Below are 24,277 nucleotides of genomic sequence, written 5' to 3'. Positions count from 1 at the left end.
TCAACTAAACCAAACATTTTAGAGAAAAATTATATGCCTGCCAGGGTGGCGCACATCGCTGACTCTGACTTACCGGCGGTATAGCCAGCCCGCACAAAGCCCTACATACGATTGTACCCATCCCTACTACCAGTGGGAACCACATTCGGAAAAATGAACCACCCCCTCCAGGCATCCTGATATCTACACAGCGTAGCAGGAGCTAACGAACATTCTGCCAGGCTCCTTATTCCGGCCTCTCAATCTGCCATACATAAACAGGACAGAGAAGCATTGAGAGCCAAATTAGCCTTCCAACCGGAACGGACCCAATCAGTGAGCCAGCGCGATATGCACCAGTCACCTGCGAAGTTTGCCCTGAATCCAACTGAGCCCGCGGAATCCGTGAATACCTGTAACTCCCGACTGGAATTCGGGAGATCGAGCCAGACACGGATACTGTTGAAATCCTGGAGAAACAGTTTCCGCACCCGCAAGTATTCCCTAATCTCATGGGACAGAGGAATATGACATTGAGGCCGGGAGAAGCCAGTAGTTGCCCTGTCCAGCTTGCGGCAAAACATTTTGCCCTTCGGTATAACCCTTCAAGCAGAATTAAACAGTCCCAGCAGAGATTGAGCTTCTTTCAGCCTTATCTTTGAGGACTGTAGCCCGTGCAGATCATTGACAGCAATTTCTTAACCTTGTACGCAGGTAACCTTAATAGGCCCATTTGAGTATCAATTTCAATTCCCAGATAAGACAGCCGATCCGTGGGACACTCTGTATTATCATGTGGAACCAGCACCCCCAGAGAGTAAAACAAGGCCACCAGGGAGAATAAATCCTCTCCACAAGTCACGGACTGACTTGGGCCTATCACCAGGAAGTCATCCAAATAGTGAGCGACCCCCTGGTGACCCTTCCCATCTGTCACACACCAGTGCAGAAAAGTACTGAAACACTCAAAGAATGAGCAGGAAATAGCGCAGCCCATGGGAAGGCACTTGTCCATATAGAACCCGTCCTTCATTTGAAATCCCATGAAAGGAAAGGAGCCAGGGTGCAAGGGGAGAAGGCGGAATGCGGACTGAATGTCCACCTTCGCCAATAAAGCCCCTTTCCCAAAGCTACAAACCAAATCCAGTGCAGATTCAAAGGACTGATAGGTCATTGTGCAATAATGCTTTGGGATTGCATCATTTACTGAAGCCTCAGGCGGGAATGATAGATGCTGAGTAAGGCACCACATCAATCTGGGAAATCACCATGCCTTTCAGCGGGGTCTCTGAACAGGGGCTGCACATATGTCCTAAAACCACCTCATTTCCCACATTTTCGACTAAGACCTCCAGAAACATAAATGTCAACTTTAAATTAGGGACCCGAGAGGTCCACACGGACCCCTTGATTAGCAAATGGAAACCCTGAAGAAACCTGGAACACAGAAAACTCCACATATGCCTGCTGTGGATATCAATCCAGCCAACGGGAAAGGCTTGAAAAAACTATTGGGGAAACCACCTTAAATAGCTCCAGCGGGTGTGGAGACTCCTGCCCCACCCCCTCTTGCCGTTTTGTCACAATCCCTGGCCATGTGGGGCCCACTACAGAGAGAGCATGTATGTGCGAACCTGCATGCAGCACCCCGTTCACATTATCCCCTATTAAAGGCATAACATTGCCTTTTTCACTTTACTGGCATGCCAGGCTTCCCTCGCCACGGAGGATGCCTTATGACCGCAGGGAAGGGGTCAACCCACCCCTCCTCCATAACTTTTTGCCAGGCCTTGACTTGAACCCAAATAACAGATTTGGGTGACCATCGTATTTTGACCTAAACTCTTCATCATATGCCAGATGATACATACATCCCATGTATCATTCGAAGGCACCTCCATGTACTCCCTGGAACGAGACTGAAGATAAAAGGCCATACACAGATACACTCCGCTCAACCAATTTCTGTAAGTTTTAAAACTAGCCTCAACGTCACCGCCCTTTGCCTTAGCCGCAGCTACAACTTTCTTGGCCTTCTCTGTGACGGTGAACATGTCTATATTCCACTCCTTGAGATTCCTATCCCTCCCTGAAGCACAAACCCCAGTATATATCTTCAGGGTTTTCCTGGTATCTGTTATCTCCAGCATACTCCTGGTATCAATCATGTCCAGAGTATTCCGGTATCTGTCTTCTCCGGTGTATTCCTGGTATCTGTCTTCTCCAGTGTATTCCTGGTATCTGTCATTGCCAGTGTATTCCTGCTATTAGTCATCTCCAACATGGTCCTGTTGATTTGGGGTTGTTGGGGAGAGTCACAGTAGAAATGAAGAGTGTACTCATTTTCCTTTAAGGGATGTATCAGTTCTCCTTGTAGTATGTACCTGTTATCCTTGGAGTTCTTTCAATCTCTGATTCCTCAGTCATCTCCGTGATACTCCTGGTATCGATCATCTCCAGTGTATTCCTGGTATCTCTCTTCTCCAGCGTTCTCCTTGTATCAATCATCTCCAGTGTATTCCTGGTATATCATCATCATCATCATCATCATCATCATTTATTTATATAGCGCCACTAATTCCGCAGCGCTGTACAGAGAACTCATTCACATCAGTCCCTGCCCCATTGGAGCTTACAGTCTAAATTCCCTACTATAGACACTCACACACAGACAGACAATTGACTAGGGTCAATTTTTGATTGCAACCAATTAACCTACCAGTATGTTTTTGGAGTGTGGTAGGAAACCGGAGCACCCGGAGGAAACCCACGCAAACACAGGGAGAACATACAAACTCCACACAGATAAGGCCATGGTTGGGAATTGAACTCATGACCCCAGTGCTGTGAGGCAGACGTGCTAACCACTAGGCCACTGTGCCATCTCCAGTGTATTCCTGGTATCAGTCCATGTCTGGTGTGTTCCTGGTATCTGTCTTCTCCAGTGTATTCCTGGTATCTGTCTTCTCCAGCGTTCTCCTTGTATCAATCATGTCCAGTGTATTCCTGGTATATACCATCTCCAGTGTCTTCCTGGTATCAACAATCTACAGTGCATTCCTGGTATCAATCATCTCCAGTGCATTCCTGGTATCTCTCATCTCCAGCATACTCCCGGTATCAGTCCATGTCCAGTGTGTTCCTGGTATCTGTCTTCTCCAGTGTATTCTTGGTATCGGTCTTATCCAGTGTATTCCTAGTATCAACCATCTCCAGTATATTGCTAGTGTCATTCTCCTCCAGTATATTCCTGGAATTAGTCGCTTCCAGCGTATTCTTGGTATTTGTCTTCTCTAGTGTATTCCTGGTGAGTTATGGTTGTTGGTGAGAGTTAGTATAGAAATGAAGAGTGTATCTATTTTCCTTGTAGGGGTGTATCAGTTCTCCTTGTAGTATGTACCTGTTATCCTTGAAGTTCTTTCAATCTTTTAGTCTTTCCTTACATTTACTTTCATCTGCATTCCTTCTAGGCAGTCCTGGTAAGGGAACAAGAAAGAAGAGAGTGGGGGTGGTTGAGTGACTGAGGTGAAAATGTTATTGAAGAGGGTGGGAAGAGTATTGTTGTAGGAAGTGGCAGGAGGGTAGAAAGTATGTATAAGAGGATATGGGATGTTTGTATGTGGATGGGTGTAGCAAGGTAGGGGATGAGAAGTGGATGAGTGATGGTGAACTACCCGCAGATTGTGGTGAAACAGTGTAGAGTAAGTAGAGGTAGGGTGAGGGGCAACAGTGATGTGGGAGAAAGGCTGGTGTGGAGCAGGATAGTTGCAGTGGGTGGCTGTGGTAGTAGGAGGGGTTTGAAGAAAATCGTAATGCCTGTGTGTTGGAAAGATAGTATTAAAAAAGCTCTTAAGTAAATATGTACAGCTCTTAACATAGAAACATAGAATTTGATGGCAGAACAGAACCGCTTGGTCCATCTAGTCTGGCCATTTTTTTTTATGAACCTACGGTAACCTCAAACCCTATTTGGTCTTTTAATCTGTGTAAGGATATCCTTATTTTGTCCCAAGTATGTTTAAATTGCTCTATTGTATTAATATCTACCACCTCTGGTAGGAGACTATTTCATTTATCCACCACCCTTTCAGTGAAGTAGTTTTTCCTCAAATTTCCTCTGAACCTACTTCCCTCCAGTTTCAGTGCATGTCCTCGTGTTCTAATATTTCTCTTCATTTGAAGATTGTTTCACTCCTGTACATTGTTAATACCCTATATATATTGATACAGCCATACTAATGCTTCCTCCCTGCCCCTTGGACATCTTGGCACTCTGTTTAAATACGTTCTGTGTACCAGTAGGAAACCAGAAGGTGAATCTCTGGTAGCATCCCCTGGGCTTCAGTGGACTACAGTGAACTATTACATATTTGTCTCCCTAATATCTTTGTATACTCCCCTTACTGTCTGTCTGAGGGATTACCCTTCTACTATACTCCTCCAGGAAATTTACCCCTTCATATTAGAAACACAAGTTAGCTCCTGCATCAATTCCCTGGCTTCCCGGAAACTTATCACTCCTCTAGCAGTGGTGTCTGGCTAAGCTTATTCAACCAGACCCTGTTCTCCCGCACTCAGGCTATGCTTAAGAATAACCCCAAGGGCCACGACATACATGCTACACCCCGCTAAGCCCATACTACCTTGCTGATTTTGTTTTCTAAGGTGTGGTTTCCTGGTACTGTGCTGTGGGTTGTTACTTCTTTAAATATTTTGATTTCATGGTCTGATTCAAAGTTGTGTATTGTTACTGGAACTAATCTTTACAGCTCTTTTGCAAATAAAGTTCTATGCGATTATGAGCTCTGGTTTTTTTTAAATAACTTTGTGTTATATGATATATAGCTTATTTTCTCTTATAAGAGCAATTTGTTTGTAATGTAGGTTCTAAGGAGATTAGAAGTAGTGCCTTATTCTTAGGTATCCAGGTTTACATGTAGTGTTTACTGGTGGAGTTAAAGATGGCTGCCGGTTGGAACACAAACCAGAAGTTGTGTGGATAGCAGAAAAACTTGTCGAGTGGTGAGGTGATGGACTGCAGTCTTTGCGTTCCACCTCTTGCGCACAGTCCCTGCATATTGTATTGGCTGTTGTTCTGGATGTTGGAGCAGGGATTATATATTTCTTACCCAAGGCATTTTATGCTTATGCATAGAAGACTAACAGATTTTGCCAGGAATTTAAAGGGCGTGAGCTTCAGGCAGTGTTTAAATAAAGTAGGTAAATAGTGTAGTGAGTGTGCCAGGTGCAAGTTGTGTGAGTGAAGGAGCTGTAGACTCTGGCACATACAGTGATTGGTGCCTCTGTATGTGATATGTATGCTAAATGAATAACGTGCTAAGAGCTTAATCTAATCAACAATGTGTGGATAATGTATAAAGTTGTATAGCTGTGTCAGGTCATGTAGTAGTATAACACACACACTTTTAGACATGAGCAGACAAATACATAAAATATATGCATTATATACACATATATACATATATAGAGAAAATATTGCTCTAACCAGCATTGCTATTGCCTCGGGCCCGTTGCCGTTGGGAGGGTTTTCCACTTGGAGGTGACAAATGTGAACCCTCTAAACATGGCCTGGTCCTTGGATGCTATAGCTGCTCTCTGGGCCTCTGCTTTTTCCATCCTTTTTAAATCGATCTTTTTGGAGCGAGAGTGTGTAATTGTTATCTATAGAAAAGCAAAACAAAAGTGTACTTTAGCTATTACTTTTATCTTTTTAGGAGTACAGAAATTATTTATGATACTGCTAGTTGTTCTTTTTTATGAGACTGTTTCATATGCGGACGCAACTTGCGTTTAAAAAACATTGCGTAACTTGACCATAGTTCTGACCTTATTTAAATACAAGAAGATCTCAAGTTATATTTCCATTTGAATCTGAATCGCTCTACCTAAACCTTACTTGCTGTATGTAGACAGACAGAACAGAGTCCAAGGTACGCATATGAGCAATTTAAAGTCTTAGCAAAAGTACATGCACAAAAATGTTTTATATAATAACTTAGCAACTCTTAATAGTATATTCATTGATAAAAATATCTGTAAAAATATAATTATTTTTTTCCATTTATTTTAAATAGTAAATGCATGCCAGGATGTTCTAAATGTGCACTGTACATTAAATGCATTTTCATAGTCTATCTTACTTGCATACACATGTTCTAAGCTAGTTAGTAGCACACATACGTGTATACCGTATACCGTATTAATCATCACTATCAGTCAGCAGTTACACCTATCCTGTAACTAGTGCAAATGATATGGCTAAAGAACACATACTTAAGTGGAACCCAGGACTTGGATCAGCCACATCTGTATTGACACGCCCTCAGCACGGCCTTGCTATACATTGCCTACGTTCATCAGCCCTTTCCCTCTCCCATTCCACCCTTCAAGTCGCAGGTTTACACACTACAGGTTTACACTGTATTATATATGACAACTTTGTGTATATGTTGTCCAAAATGCAACTTAAGGACAAAAGGGTCCTATTAAAAGTTTAAAATGAGACCTAAAGGTCACCAGCGCTGTGTTGGTGCAAAAGAAATCTTGGTTTCTGCATTGATCTGGAAATGTAGGTGTGTTGGTGTGCCTACTGCTGCTTTGTAAGAAACTTCCTTATTCTACCCAAGTCATCTATCTGTGCCAACTAGTGGTCTTCTACTAATGCCACCATCTTGCTCACAAGCCCATGCACCTTGATGGAAATATAGGTACACTGATGGAAATCAAGGTGCATGGTGCATTCAAAGCTGGCTTAGTGCTGGCAGCGGACATGTTGTGCTTCACAATAGATGCCCAGGAGATTAAATATTTGTGCCCTGAACCAACATTTATAAGAATGAAGCCCATCATTTCGTAAGCAACTAATGACACCACTGAAGCTTGAGGCACTTTGTCATATTAATTTATTATGAAGTACAATGCAAACATTTACTATTCAAAAATTATCAGCGGATATTTTCACACATGTGAATTCAGCGAACAGAAAGTATGGTTAAAGTAATAATAAAGTATTTTCTACTTATATGGCTCCAGTAGTAGAAATTAATCTCTTCCAAATGTTTCTTGTTGTAATCTTTGAACATGGATTTTAAATTTCCCTGTTATAATTGTGTTAAAGTAGAGATGCTTTTTGCATAAAAAACAAACGTCAAATGGTTGCATGACATCTGATACATGTGTACACATGTCTACATCTCAGCAGGTCTATGTGCCTTATACATATGTACCATATGCTGAACAACATTTATTTACAGGCACCACAAGTGCTTGTACAAGTTCTGCTGTGTACTTACTGGTGCAGGTATGTATGGGGGTTCAACCTTAAGGGCTTCCAACGAGACCCAGTCAACATGCTCAAAAAATGGATGCTGGCGGATGTTTCCATGAACTCCCAATCGCATGTCTTGATCTTTACAGAGGAGCTGAAAAAGTAATTTGATTGTGATTTAGGGACTTTGATTTACACAGCACGGAGCACAGACTTTTCAGGCACTGCATTTCTACACATTACAATCAATTTCCAAACAGAAACAGAGGCATATAGCATGATTTGTCCATGGCTACAGGAGGTTGATACTGAGATCATATTTCATCATCATCATCATCATCTATTTCTATAGCGCCACTAATTCCGCAGCGCTGTACACACCCATATCAGTCCCTGCCCCATTGGAGCTTACAGTCTTAATTCCCTAACATAGACACACACAGACAGAGAGAGACTAGGGTGAAATTGAAAGCAGCCAATTAACCTACTAGTATGTTTTTATAGAGTGGAAGGAAACCAGAGCACCTGGAGGACACCCACTCAAACACGGGGAGAACATACAAACTCCACACAGATAAGGCCATGGTCGGGAATCGAACCCATGACCCCAGTGCTGTGAGACAGAAGTGATAACCACTAAGCCCCCATGCTGCGCATATTTGGGGTCAGTAGCATCATATTAACATTATTCTACAACCAGAACATCTAACCACCAGTTATTCCTTTTATTTGGCCTAATTTTTATTTGTCTATGCTATAGGTATTCTGGTCTGGTTTAAATATAAACTGCACAATTATTTGGAAATATTATTATTATTATTATTATTGCTGTTTATTTATAAGGTGCCACAAAAGGTCCTCAGCGCCATACATAGAGATTACAGTAAAACAGTATTAGGCAAAAATAGGACATTACAGTAAAAACAAAAACAGTGCACTACAAATTAGGTAAAACAATAGAATAAACAGCAATTGAATAGCCAAACCAGCAAGAAATAAAGTGCTCAGCGGCAGGCGCGGGCTGAAAGAGGGAATTAATTAGCACAATCTGAGCCTGTACCCATGTGTGTGGGTACAGGAAACAGACTCAGTGCCACTTGTTGAGGGTAGAAGGAAAGACACAGGTGAGCTGGTGGCAGGGGCGGATCCAGAAGTTAATTGTACCAGGGGCGATTTAGGGGGGGCAATTTAGCCCCGCCCCCTTTTTGACACCTAAGGCTGCTGACGGCTGCACACTATGTGCAGATCCGTTCAGCAGAGAGAGTTAGGGAGAGAGTCCTGCCCGGCTGCTCTGATTGTGTCAATCAGAGCAGTTGGGCAGGACTCTCTCCCTAACTCTCTCTGCTGAACGGATCTGCACATAGTGTGCAGTCGCCGGCAGCAAGCCCCTGCTAGGGGGGGCGATCGCCCCGATCGCCCTCCCTGGATCCGCCACTGGCTGGTGGCTTAAGTAATGAGTGGAGGAGGACACGAAGGAAGAGGATCCTGCTTGTTAGAGATTACAATCTAAGGGGATATAGGAAATATAGAAATGAGAGTATTATTTCTATGAATCCTATTACACAAACATGTAAGTATGCATAAGCAACGTCAAGGTGTGAGGGCTGAATAGATACTGTCAAAATTCTTCAGTGACCACACCAGTGATCACTAGAAATATAATTATTATTGAAGGGCGTTGGCAGAAATATTTCTAGAAAAATGTGTAATGCTTCTCCAAATTTTCTTACTATGCAATAATCTCCAATTAATTATTTCATTATAGTGTCATTTTCTAACAAGAATTATTGCTGAAAAACAATTTGATCATTCAGTCAGTTCTGTATGCACTTCACTGGAATGATCTTTCTGTTTATGTAGAGAGAGGAGAAGGTCTCTGGTCAGGAAATCTAGAGCCACATCTATGAGTAGACATCATTTATCTCACGTTCCAGGAGTGGTCTCAGTGTGGTGTCACATGGGTGTTTGTACATAGTGTCTCACGAGCAAAGTGCTGAAGCAACTTTTCTGCCTATAGATCTTAAAATAACATAATTTACTGCGATAATTACTAATATTAAATCTAAAATATATTTTACCTTTTTAACGATGTCCTTTACTTCCAAGCCAAGTGCATTAAATAGTGTACGGTGATATTTGTACTTCCCAGTAATCATTTTGGTCAAGATGACACCAAATGAAAACCAATCTGCACCGGCATTATACTCCTCACCAGACAGCATCTACCAGCAGAGAGATAATAGTTATTACATTTTTCAGCAATCGATTTTTCCTTCTAGTTCTTTTATCCCATTGCCCAGGTCCATCACTCTATATAATATTTTATGTGAAAATAGATAGATACTGGCAGTTAGTTAGTATCAAAATAGACATAATGTTCCAATTCAGGACACTGATGTGTGACTTAGTGCAAACTTGTAGTTACATAAACAAGTGCTGTATTTCATGGGGTAGGCTGTAGTTACTTTACAAATGTATGATTATTATTATTATTATTATTATTATTATTAATATATAATAATAATAATAATAATAATTTATTTAGTTATTTGTAAATTCTGAACCTAACATTTCAGGAAATCTAATAATAGTTTATGTCTTATTTACCTATCATTCCCCACACTTTCCTCCTATTTACTGACAATAATACTTTTATTTATATAGTGCTTTTCTCTCAAAAGTGCCCAATATTGACATTAAAAGACATATCATTTAATACATATAATAAAATACAGCCTAAACTTTCCCCCCGAAAATAGGTGGCTAGCACCAGTATTATAGCCAGGACTCCCCAGCACTAAAGCAGGGCTCAAGGAGCGTGGGGACTATCTCTTTCCATTGTTGGATCATCAGTGGTCTTCTGCAGACAAAGCAACTGTACAACTTAAACAGGGTAGACCTGAAGTCTTACTATTCATTGAGAATGATAAATATGCAAAATCATCTATTTATGTAATGAGAATAGCTTCAAAATGATAATTGACTGATAATCTCTGTTGGAGGTCTTGTGTGAAACCTCACTTTGCTTTACTCATTATTGGACAGCTTGCAGATGCAGTTAATGTACAGGCTGTTTCTAAAGTCTCTCCTTTGTAGCCATATTGCTTTTCTCTAGGCTTCTGTACAAAATATCTATAATTACATAAGTAAACTATAGGAAAATCCTGTGCATCTCACCTCAGGAGCAATATAGCCAGGCGTTCCAGCATAGCTAGTGGCTGTTCGGTCTCCATACATGTTTTCAATGGCAAGACCGAAGTCTGCGATCTTTACATGGCCTGTTTCGGTCACTAGGATGTTTTCAGGCTTGAGGTCTCTGTGAAGAAACAAAACCTTTGTATGCACTTTGCCCTAAAGCGATGCTTTCATACAAACAAGATTTATTTTGTTGTGCAAAATGAAATTACACTTAAAATATGTACATTGTGAACATTAGTAGTTTTGAAAGTAGGTTTAGCAGTGTCACTCTGGAGTGTCAGCGCCTATTATAATCATTTGCAGATTAGTGATATCTGTTTTCTCACTTTTGTATGTATGTTATTTATGTGTATAGAAGTATTCTATTACATTTCATAAATGGAGTCCTAATCAGAAAATGAAGAAACCTTTGATCACTTTTAATGCTCTGAGAATGATACCATGTAGTGCCATTTTAATATTCAAAGCAAATTTAGCAGAATGGCATAAACAAACCCAAATTACTAATCTCACCATTACGGTTTATACCCCACACATTATACTTAGTCGTGTCATCACACATTATACCAGAAATGTTCTCAGCTCATGACAAGTGAGGCTTTTAGGATGAACGCACTTAAAGGGCGACAGTGTTTGTTCAAGCTGAACAATTACCTGAAGGGGTTAACATAGGGTTGGGCCCGACCAGCTTCTGTGGGAGGGTCCCTGATTTAATATAGCAGGCTGTACTTCCTGGTCTGCCGCACTCTGCAGCACGAGATCCCACCCACCCACTCCTCAGTTTAAGTATTTTATATGTTAATGTTTGCGGTAGGAAGGCACTGCGTTCAGCGGCTGATTAGTGGGCACACAGGTAGTTGGCCGCAGGTCACTGTCCCCTTAGAGGCACCAGTAACTCCTTTTTTGGTCCTTCGGTGAGGAGGGTCCCTGTCCGGCTCGGTGAGGGAGGGCAGCGTGAGTTTGGAAGGGGCAGTCACTCTGACGCCAATTCAGCGCAAGTAATGTGGGGATGTGTTCCCCTTTGGTTTGTGGACTTACGGCGGTTTGCGCCAGTCCCCATGTGATCTAGTGGTATCAGCTTGAGAGCTGTTTCGCAGTGCCCTTTCTCCACCACCATAGGTTTAGTTTAATACAAAATGATAATAAAAGTCCTTCCATTTTTTAGCAACTTATACATGACTCTGTGTGTTTATTTGCATGCAAATGTTTAGAGTTTAAGGTTGATGTGAAGTTTATGGGAACATACACAGTGAGCCCTTTATTATACCTGCACAGTGACCCCACACAATTTACCAGCATAGAGACCCTGTGCAGAACCCTTTCCAGTGACTAGTATACAGGATTGCCTTTCCCCTAGGCTACATTTTCTGTGCTGCTACCCGACCCTAATTTATTAACAGGCCCAAACTCAATCAACTCCCATTTGTTTATAATACATAATTGTTTTATACCAGTAAGTAAAATATGCTTAAGGATGTTTTTAATAGCAGGCATTTGTGACTCATGGCATCAGAGCCCTTGTGCCCAGCAAAAGAACATATATGTAAAATAAGTTACAAATGTGATCTGATGTTGAATGCATGGCCTGCCTACTACCCTATTCTGTCCTAGGCCGGGCCTATGTTGCTTGGTATCCAGTTTAGAACTTTCTAACTCATTGGGGCATGCTCAATTAATTTTACGGTCCGCGATTACATGCAGCTGCCCGTGTAAAGTGACAGTATGGTACCGCAACATTGTAGATTTCCCTTCACAGGAAGCAGAGCTGCTATCAGTCAGTTGTAGAAGGAAATATTTGACAATGAATAAAAGTATGACAATTAGAAAGTAGAGAGCAGACCTCATGCTAAATATATCATACTGTGGAAATTAGAATCCATTGCAATATAACTTTATTAAACTATTTTAATATTATAGCATTATAATTACCGATGGATTACGCCCTTAGAATGGAGGAATTGAACCCCGCATACAATTTCTGCAGCGTAGAACCTGGAGGAAAGAAAATAGGTTAATGTTGGATCAGTGTAATGTTAAATTGATGGCTAAGGAAACTCCCTGAAATCTTTTAAACTGCCCCTGTTTTTATTCTACACTGACCAATTGTCTGATATGATGTTTTTTGTTCTATGTGCTATATGAAAGTATCTATCTTTTTTATTCAATATATTACTTATGAGGATCTATATAAAACATAGAATACAATCAGACAATGATTATGTCCATTAACAGAGGACTTGTTACAAACTATAGTATGGAACCCATCTGACCACTTCTTAGGTCGGCATAATTGGTAGCCACATACAAGGCAATTTATTTGGCCTATTTGGACTTTATTATCTACCTGAAATTGTTTTGTGTATTAGCTCCCACAACCTATGACAATCAGCCACAACAAGAATAACATTAGTTTTTTGATCCTGTATGCTTAAAAGTATAATAATCCATGACTGAGACAAGTATGTGAAACATATGTTGTTTGATATAGGGAGACAGACTGTTCCTTTGCTTTAGTGATGTGTCTGGTGTGGTGCTGCTCAGGGGAAGGCTGGGCAGGGGGGCATCTGCCCCCCAGGCCAGTCCTAAAGTGGGCTACTTTGGGCTGGGTAACTGGGCCACCTGCATTTTTTCTCCTTTAAAATAGGCTGCTGAATCAAATGTTCCCCCCCAGGCCAAAATTTGCCAGCCCACCCCTGGTGCTGCTATAGGGGAAGGCGAGATTGAGGTATCTCTGCCTCAATCAATTAAATAAATATAAAACAAAGGGCTTATAAGGAAAACTACCAAGCACATGTCATTGAAAACAACACTGGACGCAACAATTTGTGCATTTCCATATAAACTCACTATCCTACAAAGGTGAGTCATGCGCTTACCCGTGATAAAGAACACAGTCGCTCAAAATTAGATGCATTACAATACAAAGGAAAAATATGTTTTTTTTCTGGTTCATAAATAGCTGTGAGTTAAGTAGTTTTCTATACATAATGTAATCTATGTACTGTCTGCTCAACATGTAAAAACATTTCCTATTTTTGTCATTGATTAAAGCAGTGAATAATGGGTGCCATGATTATAGTGCCAATATAATACTGATTAGTAGTCCCATAGCTTTAACCTTATATAGCACTTGTCAGGGGCGGACTGGCCCGGGGGGCAGGGGGGCAGATGGCACCCGGGCCGGACAGCATAACAGTATTTTGGGCCGCCTGGTGGTCCAGTGGTAATGCGATGGAGACAGCCTGTGCGGTCTGTGCAGGGGCTGTCACATTGCATCATCCATGCTGGGGCATCATCCATTCACAGAATGAATTCTGTGAATGAATGATCCGGCTGCAGTGAGTACTCTGCGATGTGACAGCCCCTGCACAGACCGCGCAGGCTGTCTCCATCGCATCTCAGTAACAGCTACATCACCAGGTCATGTGACCTCCGTGGTCACATGGTAGGAAGTGTAGGTGGGGCTGCTGGAACTCTATGGTCTGTGCAGAGCTGCAGCAGAGTTCTATGTCCCTGGAGCCACTCGTGTACAAAAAGGTAAGAGGAAGGGGGAGTTAGTGTGTGTAGGGTGGGGGAATTGAAGCTGCAGGGTATAGGGATACATGTGTGACTAAAGGTGCTGGGACAGAGATGGACATGTGTGACTAAAGGTGCTGGGACAAAGGGGGACATGTGCGACTATAGGTGCTGGGATAGAGGGGAAATGTGTTACTAAAGGTGCTGGGACAGAGGGGGACATGTGTGACTATAGGTGCTGGGACAGAGGGGACATGTGTGACTAAAGGTGCTGGGACAGAGGGGGACATGTGTGACTAAAGGTGCTGGGACAGAGAGGGACATGTGTGACTATAGGTGCTGGGACAAAGATGGACATGTGTGACTAAAGGTGCTGGGACAGAGAGGGACATGTGTGACCATAGGTGCTGGGACAGAGATGGACATGTGTGACTAAAGGTGCTGGGACAGAGAGGGACATGTGTGACTAAAGGTGCTGGGACAGAGGGGACATGTGTGACAAAAGGTGCTGGGACAGAGGGGGACATGTGTGACTATAGGTGCTGGGACAGAGATGGGCATGTGTGACTAAAGGTGCTGGGACAGAGAGGGACATGTGTGACTATAGGTGCTGGGACAGAGATGGACATGTGTGACTAAAGGTGCTGGGACAGAGAGGGACATGTGTGACTATAGGTGCTGGGACAGAGATGGACATGTGTGACTAAAGGTGCTGGGACAGAGAGGGACATGTGTGACTAAAGGTGCTGGGACAGAGGGGGACATGTGTGACTAAAGGTGCTGGACAGAGGGGGACATGTGTGACTATAGGTGCTGGGACAGAGGGGGGCCTAATTATAAAACTTGGGTGATATATTGATTTAATGCCAGGGATTGTTGACGTTTTCTAAATTTCATGTACCCATTTTTTTTATTTTTTTTACCAAATAGGACCTCCAAGGATCCAGAGCCAAAGTAACCAGCAGCCACAAGTGGTGACAGTGACAAGAACAGGTAGGAGAGAGCAGGACAGTCTGCCAACTGTCCTGAATCTGGTGGGACAGTCTCGAATTTGGGTGACTGTTTCGCTTAGGACAGTTGAGAGGTATGTCCCGCTTCATCGTGTACTGCTCGTGAAGGCAGAACTGTGTGCACCTAACAGTGGTGCACACAAGTATTGCTTGTGTATTTTTTCTCTAAAATGATAACCATGCTACATCATAGGGGGTTACCCTGTCTAAAGTGCCCAGGCTCCCCAGAGCCTTAATCCAGCTCTGGGCCTGGGCATAAATATATATATATATATATATATATATATATATATATATATGGATTAAGCAACACAAATAGCCTCTTTGTATATAGATAAATATATATTGTACCAAAAACCACCCTTTAAGGATGGGCCGCTAGTTATGGGCCAGTGCTGTGTGCTTGCCCCCCAGGCTAAAGTCTGCCAGCCCTCCCCTGGCGCTTGTCTTATCAATCATCATTATTTTGTTGTTTTTATGTGGGATCCAGAGCTGCCATAACTCTGCTGACGATTTTACCCAGTAATATAGACATGGAAGTTACTCTATCAATTTATAGGATCACAGCAGGTGCTTGAAAAGGTGGGATTATCTAGAATGGAGGAAAAAACAGAGAAAAATCCTCCAGCAACTCTGCTGTGAGCCAGTACTTTACCAAAGAGTCAGATAATGTTAAGACTGTGACCAGTTTTTCACTGCTTATATTAAAATATCCTACTTATAAGAAATAACTCAGACATGAGTAATGCTTTATAACATTGTCTTATCTATTTCGATCAGTAGCAGTCTTTCTGTAAAATATAGTGTAAATAGTTATTTATAATATGCCATCTATCTTCCTGATTCATGCATTTAGTCCTTCCTATATCCAGTGGCTTTTACAGTGTATTATTCTTATATTCACCTTGCACTGGGGATGTCAAGGGGGCCTCTCCTCTGCAGCAAGTTGAAGAAATCTCCGCCGCTTGCATATTCCATGCCAAGTAGCACAAGCTCCTGTTTTATGGTAGACGTAGAAGTATAATTAAACATGTGGGGTTAGCCAGGTGGAAAAATAAACCATGGATGTTCTACAGAGGAGGGATGGGGAAGAATTGTGTTACTTTAGAGATAAGGGGGATAGATTGTGTTACTAGATAGGTGATGGGGAGAGAATGTGTTACCAAAAAGGTTGGTGGGGCAGAAAAGAAATATGATGCAACAGGTGGGAGATTGTGTTACTACAGAGGTAATGGGGGGAATGTTTTACAGCAGTGATGGTGGATGATATATCACCAACTATATGATAAAAGGAGTCATGGACACATGGCTGTTAACTGAATTTTCAGTGTCTGAATTTTTTCAGTTTCGGACATTTCATCTTTATGATCCTCTACCTTGTCCGTAACATCAAGTGAGTGCTCATCCCCAGATATACCCAAAATTAAATGACTAAATGACCAGTATGGAAGGAGTGGACAGGACAGGAGATTCAACACTGCTGTGGAGAGGAATTTATTACTGAATGTGGTTCTTCACTGGACAGGTGCTCCGACCAGGTGCCCTATCAACAAAGCAGAAAGTCCTTATGAAGAACTCCTGGCATGTTGTACTGTGTTGTGCTGTGACACAGGTGCAGTGATCTAAGGATCAATAGTCCCTATGTCAATGTAGATACAGCAGACCTGCATTTGTTAGCACTGTGCATCTCCAGAACTTAACAAAATAATAATGTGAATGAGCCCGAAAGATCCCGGATGTATCTGGAATGTAGGAGATAAGATTTACTGTTTTAGTAAAGAAACACAATTTGCAGTAGAAACAAGTGAGGTTATATTACATATGTATGGATATTTGGCAATAAGGAGGTGGTCACAGCGGTACCTTGGTCTGGAAAGCAAAGCAACCATGTACGAGGAAGGCGCTTCCAGATGCAAGTTGTAACACTCTCTGCTCCACCATCACATGATCACTGCCCTCAACTAGCAGATCCCTCTTGCTGATGACTTTCACAGCCAAATGCTGACTTGTATAAGAATCTGCTGCCAGCAGGACCTAGAGGAGACATTATAGGGTCAGCCTCATAAAGAGCACAGAAACATAAAGACAATATGTAACATTAGAGGACAAATAAAGTATGTGTCTAAATGTTTATAAACATCTCCTCTAAACGTGACATTAATCCTTTAATGACTTTACATATTATACATTGGGGAACACCTATTTTACAACATTTAACTCTGTGTTACCATAGTTTAGCTAAATGTCTCTAGCCACTAGTGTAAAATATTATCCGGGACCCCCTCACTTTCCTGTTTAATAATAACACCCAATGCATTTATCTTCCAACATATATGCACATCTATGGATGTTCCCAATTGTAAAGCGCTAAGGAATCTGCTGGCGCTATATAAATAAATGTTCATGATGATGATGATGATGATGATTTTTACCTATGATGCCTGTCTGTGTTTTCCAAAATCTGCCACTCTCTCTTGTCAGACGAACTCATATCTATATCCCCTATGCCCTCATTCCTATTCTATTCCTATCATGCCTGGGGATAGATACATAATGGCATGGCAATGAGATTATTCACTGCCCCTGACACCTCCTCCATGTAGAAAATGGTCAAGAAGAGAAAAATATGGAGGAAAGAGTGGATATGTGTTTTTCTTCTATATCTGCCTTTATAGATACAACTAACAGAATCTAGTGAGTGCAGCTGCCATTGCTGTGTCAGTTACAATGGGAATCTATTATTTCTCACTTAGCTTTACAAAGTGCATCTTAAATATTTTTATTTTTATAAAACAATTTTTATACTTGAACTGATGTCATTTATTAACTATCATAGAGAACCTGGATATACAGTGTATGTATATATATATATATATATATATATATATATATATATATATACAACCTGTACCGCCCACTTTGGAGAGCTTGATTTTGCATGTGAAGATTGCAGTATCTGTTCGCAGCGCTGACGGATGGAATCTTGGGAGCCGTGACCTCAGGGTGCGTGCCCAGCTTTTTGAAAAGCCAGTTCACTGTCCATAGTCTATGACAGATGTCACTGTGGGGTCATATAAGAGGCTTTTAGCCTGGCACAGTCACTTTCAACAGACCCATATTCTAGCTCAACTGGGTCTATGGATGAAAGGATAGTGCTTAGGTCACCAATGCCAAGCCTCCAAGGGATGTCCAGGAAGGGTACTATGTACACGCCTCTCGCACTCTTTCACAGATATACACATGTGGACAAACCGTGATTGGTACTTGTTAAGTGTGAATTAGATGTAGAAGTGTAATTAGTGCAGAACTTAGATTTTACTTTGTGATACAGGATTAGTCATCACCTCTATTCTTATAATGGGACGCATATTGCACCTTTTGGTTGCACTTCTAGGTGCAATGTAATAAACAAACATAATAATGACATATATTCAAAACTGAAACTCAAAGCTAGTATCGGCAGAAAGGCCTTTTCCACTGCAACATGTGATGTGTGAGAAGCTCGGACGCAGCTTTTCTGATTTCTAATAACATCCACCACACATAAATCTCTTGTGACTATTGAACACTCATTACTTACCTTTCCAAAAGAGCCCCGGCCAAGCTCACGGCAAAACGATAGTCTCAGGATGTTTTCAGAGACATCATCTCCGAGGCAGATTGGCTGAGCAATGCTGGTTCCTAATGGAGTGATAAAATAGATTATATCAATATTTGCCTTATGTTATAGACTATATTATAGACTATAGGTTGAGCCAACAGTTCTACTAATTCCTAAAACTGGGATAGCTATGTGACATGAAGATTTCCATTTCTATACTGAGGTATCCTACTTATTATTGAGTGCCAAGTGCAGTGTATAATATGGAGTAATACTATTCATAATAATAGCATATAGACACAAAAGCACATAGGGCAGCACCGTGGATTAGTGGTTAGCACTTCTACCTCACAGCACTGGGGTCATGAGTTTGATTCCTAACCATGGCCTTATCTGTGTGGAGTTTCTATGTTCTCCCTATGTTTGCGCGGGTTTCCTCCCACACTTCAAAAACATACTAGTAGGTTAATTGGCTGCTATTAAATTGACCTTCATCTCTCTCTCTGTCTGTATATGTTCGGGAATTTAGACTGTAAGCTCCAATGTGGCAGGGATCGATGTGAATGCGTTCTCTGTACAGCGCTGCGGAATTAGTGGCGCTATATAAATAACTGATGATGATGATACATATCTGTGTGTATGCCTACTCTAACCAATCCTGTTAATCTAGTACCATGACTAGTCTAAGCTCTTCAGGGAGAAATCAATTCAGCACGAGGTCCCGTAGGAGCCTTGTGCAATGTGCAGCCATACGCACCTCTGGGTATACAGTAAGTAAATCCCTCTGTGAGGTGCAAGCAAAAGTCCTACAGGACTTTGGGCTTAATTGAATTCCTCCCTTCATCTTGGTTGATTTCCTTTTTGGGAAAAACAGGACAGTGTACAACATTTCTACTCACATTACATCTGCCAACAGTGTGTGATCAGATGACAATGCTCCTACTATTATAAACCAATCACGTATCAGTGCCTGGCAAGCAGCTTCGAGCATTGTCATATTCACAGGTGCAAAGCCCTGCAGAAAGGTGTAGACTTCAGTATAGAGCTTAGCAGGATTACTGACTGTTAGAGAGTAAGTTATATATTTTCAAGAAAAACGTGAATAATAATGATACCTCTTCAGACACAACAATAATACACACAAAAGGGACACCCAGTGATTCTGAGATTGTGTAGAACTGTGAAACCCTTACTCACCCCATTTTATTGTGGATGCTGATATTACTTATAGATCTAGCCAAGTTTTCATTGCCATGTGTCAGTTAAAAAAATTAGTTGCCAGTAATGTTTTATAAAATTGGCACGAATAAGCATTTACAAGAGTTAATACCCCAGGTACTTATGAAGCTAAATTGTTGGAATTGACAATTTTTAATATAAGTATGAGTTGGGGGATTATAAAGTAGAAGTGAGAAATCCACACCAAAAGAGTCCACTATTTCTAAAATATTGGCATATACCCCTCTCTGTATTTATTTCATAGGGGGTGCTCTCCCAGATTTATATCATCTACATTAAGTCGAAAAGAAGAAAAGAATTCTGAATTAATCAGGATGATATTGGAATAGTTAAAAGATGTAAATAATTCATCACTTTCTTATATCTTGGTGATTTGCAGCATTTTATTGGCAGCTAATTATCATTATGATGCAAATCACCAAGATATAAGAAAGTGATGAATTATTTACATCTATTAACTATTCCAATATCTTCCTGATTATTTCAGGAGTACATTATATCAATTGATAATGACATACTGACTAATAATGCTTGGTTAATAATAATTACATATTGAAATTGTGGTTCCCACTAGTGAAAGAATTTATACATTATCAACCATTATTGAAAATACTCGTAGTAGATATTGCAACATAAATATAGAAATTACCAAAAAGACAATTGATACAAACAAATTTTGAGGCACTGTTAGTAGAAAACACACAGGGTCATTTATGGCAGGGTTCAGCAACCCCTGGCACGCGTGCCAGACGTGGCATGCAGACTACTTTTATATGGCACACCGGCGCTCTGCAGCTGCTTTACTAAAGCAGCAGAGGATGGCCGAAACGGAGCTCCTGCACATACGCAGTAACTCAGTTTTGGCCATCATCAGCTGCTTTAGTGCAGTAGTTCCCAGCTGTGGAACAGAAGTCTTCAAATGTAATTATGAGGCATACTATGTATTGGGGCACATGTAGGTGGCATACTATGTATTGGGGGCACATGTAAGTGGCATACTATGTATTGGGGGCACATGTAAGTGGCATACTGTGTATTGGGGGCACATGTAAGTGGCATAATGTGTATTGGGGGCATGTCTAAGTGGAATACTATGTATTGGGGGCATGTGTAAGTGGCATCCTAAGTATTGGGGGCACAACTATGGGGCATTCTGTGTATTGGGGGCACAACTATGTGGCATTCAATGTATTGGGGGCACAACTATGTGGCATACTATTTATTGGAGCACAACTATGTGGTATTCAATGTATTGGGGGCACAACTATGTGCAGGGGCGGATTGGGAACTTAAAGTGTCCCTGGAAAAAATTATTGAAGTGGCCTCATGTGGGCGGGATTAAAACAAATGTAGGTGTGGCTAATACAAAAGTAGGCAGGATTTAGGACTACTGGAATTTGGTTGTAGTAACATTTAGGAAACCCTAGATGTGATGATGTAAAACGCTGTGGATCATTTCTAAAGCAATGCAGTGCAAAAGCTGCCAGTCCTGTGTTATAAAAATACATGAATCCTTTTGCATGATCTGCGACTGGTTTATGCCTCTGTGCTCAAAGTTGTTTATTTGCCTACTAATACATCCGCCTAATATTCCCTTCATAAAAACATATCTGACTTTGTTTAATACGTTTAGGGAACCTGTTGGCACAATTATATTTGATCAGTCTACAGGAGTAGCATATGAGCAGCTCACCGCACTGTTGCATCTTTCCCTGACATCCTGAGATGCAAACTATCAGCAAATCTCTCTCTCTCTATATATATAATATATAAATAAGTGTACTGTGTGTTTCACAAATAAGCATTAAAAATAAACCTTATAATAAATAATAAATGGCTTTCCAGATGCAATCACCACAAAGGTGAAATGCTTCAAACATGAAAACACTTCTTTCGTAACAATTGCATATGAGCCCTCAATATGCCCAGTGATTTTTGGTGGTTTGACTTAATAACAGTGAGGGAGGTTTGGCAGACACGTTGGTAGTCGTGTAATCGGCACTTACAAACCCGACACACACCACACTGACAAAACAATCACGATGAGTATAAAAGCGATAATATAACTGACAAGTAGTATTTCCGGCAGCTAAAATCCCCTTCAAATGTAAAATGCGACTTTGCAGAACCCATACAGCATAAAACACGTCACTTTTAATGGACATCATGATAACTGCAGTTTTAAAGTGGCAATGGGTGGACCCACAGCCTGGATTACATTATACAGGCTGACAGTCACCAAAATTCGGAACTACCCCACCAGATTCAGAACAGTTGGCAGACTGTCCTCCTCTCTCCTACCTGTTCTTGTCACTTTCACCACCTGTGGCTGTTGGTTACTTTAGATCATTTGCTGCTTGTCTGGATCCTGGAATGTTGGGTGTACTATTTGGAAAAAATAATGAGTACATGAAAATTAGAAAGCGCCAACTAGCTTTGATATTAAATTAATAGTATACACAGAGCAGGCCCCCAGGTCCTTTCATTCACACATCAGAGCATGCTTCCCAGGTTCTTTGATTCAAACATCAGAGCAGGCCCCCAGGTCCTTTCATTCACACATCAGAGCAGGCCCCCAGTCCTTTCATTCACACATCAGAGCAGGCCACCCAGTCCTTTCATTCACACATCAGAGTTGGCCCCCAGTCCTTTCATTCACACATCAGAACAGGCCCCCCAGTCCTTTCATTCACACATCAGAGCAGGCCTCTCAGTCCTTTCATTCACCCATCAGAGCAGGCCTCTCAGTCCTTTCATTCACACATCAGAGTAGGCCCCCAGTCCTTTCATTCACACATCAGAGCATGCCCCCCAGTCCTTTCATTCACACATCAGAACAGGCCCCCCAGTCCTTTCATTCACACATCAGAGCAGGCCTCTCAGTCCTTTCTTTCACACATCAGAGCAGGCCTCTTAGTCCTTTCATTCACACATCAGAGCAGGCCCCCAGGTCCTTTCATTCACACATCAGAGCAGGCCATTCAGTCCTTTCATTCACACATCAGAGCAGGCCCCTCAGTCCTTTCATTCACACATCAGAGTAGGCCCCCCCATCATTCAGACATTAGATCTGCCCCCTCTTTCATTCAAACAAAAGAGCTGCCCCACCTTTCATTCAAACTTACCTGCCGCCCGCCTGGAGACTCCTATGCGCACACACATGGGACGCCATGTCCCATGAGACATCCGCAATTACAGGGAATGGAGGAGGCCACGCTGGGGGGAGGGAGGACGGATCAATAGATCAGAGGAGGAGGGGCCAGCCACCCACTACCACATTGCTCCAACATCGACAGCCGGTCCGGAAGGTCCAGCGTCCAGCAAAATCAGGCACTGCACTTAATTTTTTTACATTATTTTAACCCCCACCAAAACATCAATCGGTGGCGTCCTGTGGCCACTTGCCTACCGGGGAAACTCCTGGTAGGTTCTGTGGCCAATCCGCCCCTGACTATGTGGCATTCAATGTATTTGGAGCACAACTATATGACCTACTAGCTATTGGAGCACAACTATATGGCATACTATAAAGTGGGGGCACAATTATGAGGTATGGTATGAATTGGGAAAACAACTATGTGACATAATTTGAACTGGGGCACTACTGTGTGGCATAACATTTATTTGTTGGTTCCATTACTAGTAACACTATGATATTAGTATCATGAAATACGACATAAATATATTTATATATGTGTATATATATGTGTATATATATATATATAAATATATATATATATACATATGTATAGATATAGATAGATAGATCTATCTATCTATCTATCTATCTATCTATCTATCTATCTATCTATACTATCCAAAGTTATTTTAAAATTATCCAAAAATCATAAAAAAAATAAAAAAACAATTATAGAAAAATAATTTAAAAAAAATTAAAAAAAATTATACAAAAATAATTAAAAAAATATATAAAAAAATTATTTAAAAAATATAAAAAAAATTCTAGTGCAATATATTCTTGCAGTCCAGAAATATTACTACTGGAATACCTACGTTCACTGTTCTTGCAGTCCAGAAATATTAGTATCAGATATTAAACTACGTTCGCTGTTCCTGCAGTGCAGAAATATTAGTATCAGATATTAAACTACGTTCACTGTTCCTGCAGTGCAGAAATATTAGTATCAGATATTAAAGTACGTTCACTGTTCCTGCTACATCAAAAAAGCATGAACATGCCCTGCCATCAACAAAAACAAGAGGTAGTGACGCGCTTGAACTCCACCCTCTATATGCTGCAGAGGATGGAGGAGGAGCAAAAGGCCACGTGTTTGTGCCGCCCACTTGTGTTGCTTAGCTTAGACATCCAGCTACCTCGGTGCAACCTTTTGGACTAAAAACAATATTGTGAGGTGTGAGGTGTTCAGAATAGACTGGAAATTAGTGGAAATGAATGTTATTGAAGTTAATAATAGTGTAGGAGTG

The 24,277-nt window shown here is 41.3% G+C and overlaps 1 protein-coding gene across 1 annotated transcript; it reads right to left on the bottom strand.

Moving 5' to 3' along the window:
* Positions 1-5,493: 5,493 nt before the first annotated feature.
* On the bottom strand, positions 5,494-17,004 carry LOC142143224 (protein kinase C delta type-like). The gene is made up of 7 exons (XM_075200936.1): positions 16,944-17,004; positions 15,896-15,984; positions 12,395-12,457; positions 10,445-10,583; positions 9,346-9,489; positions 7,293-7,421; positions 5,494-5,661 (listed from the first exon to the last, which is right to left on the bottom strand). The coding sequence occupies exons 2-7, from the start codon at positions 15,967-15,969 to the stop codon at positions 5,494-5,496; spliced, it is 717 nt and encodes a 238-aa protein (XP_075057037.1). The 5' UTR covers positions 15,970-15,984; positions 16,944-17,004.
* Positions 17,005-24,277: the final 7,273 nt, after the last annotated feature.

The sequence above is a fragment of the Mixophyes fleayi genome, chromosome 3 (genome assembly GCF_038048845.1).
Source record: "Mixophyes fleayi isolate aMixFle1 chromosome 3, aMixFle1.hap1, whole genome shotgun sequence".
In the NCBI taxonomy this organism is placed as follows: Eukaryota; Metazoa; Chordata; class Amphibia; order Anura; family Limnodynastidae; genus Mixophyes; species Mixophyes fleayi.
Note: the sequence above shows the minus strand (reverse complement) of the source record. Positions and strands in the feature narration are given on the sequence as shown.

Coding starts and splice junctions, on each gene's coding strand:
- LOC142143224 (XM_075200936.1), bottom strand. CDS start 15,969: ATGGAATATGCAAGCGGCGGAGATTTCTTCAACTTGCTGCAGAGGAGA. Junction 10,584..12,394: donor TCTAAGGGCGTAATCCATCG/GTAATTATAATG, acceptor GTTTCTTCACAG/AGACCTCAAGCCTGAAAACA. Junction 5,662..7,292: donor CCCCATACATACCTGCACCA/GTAAGTACACAG, acceptor GCTTTTCTATAG/ATAACAATTACACACTCTCG.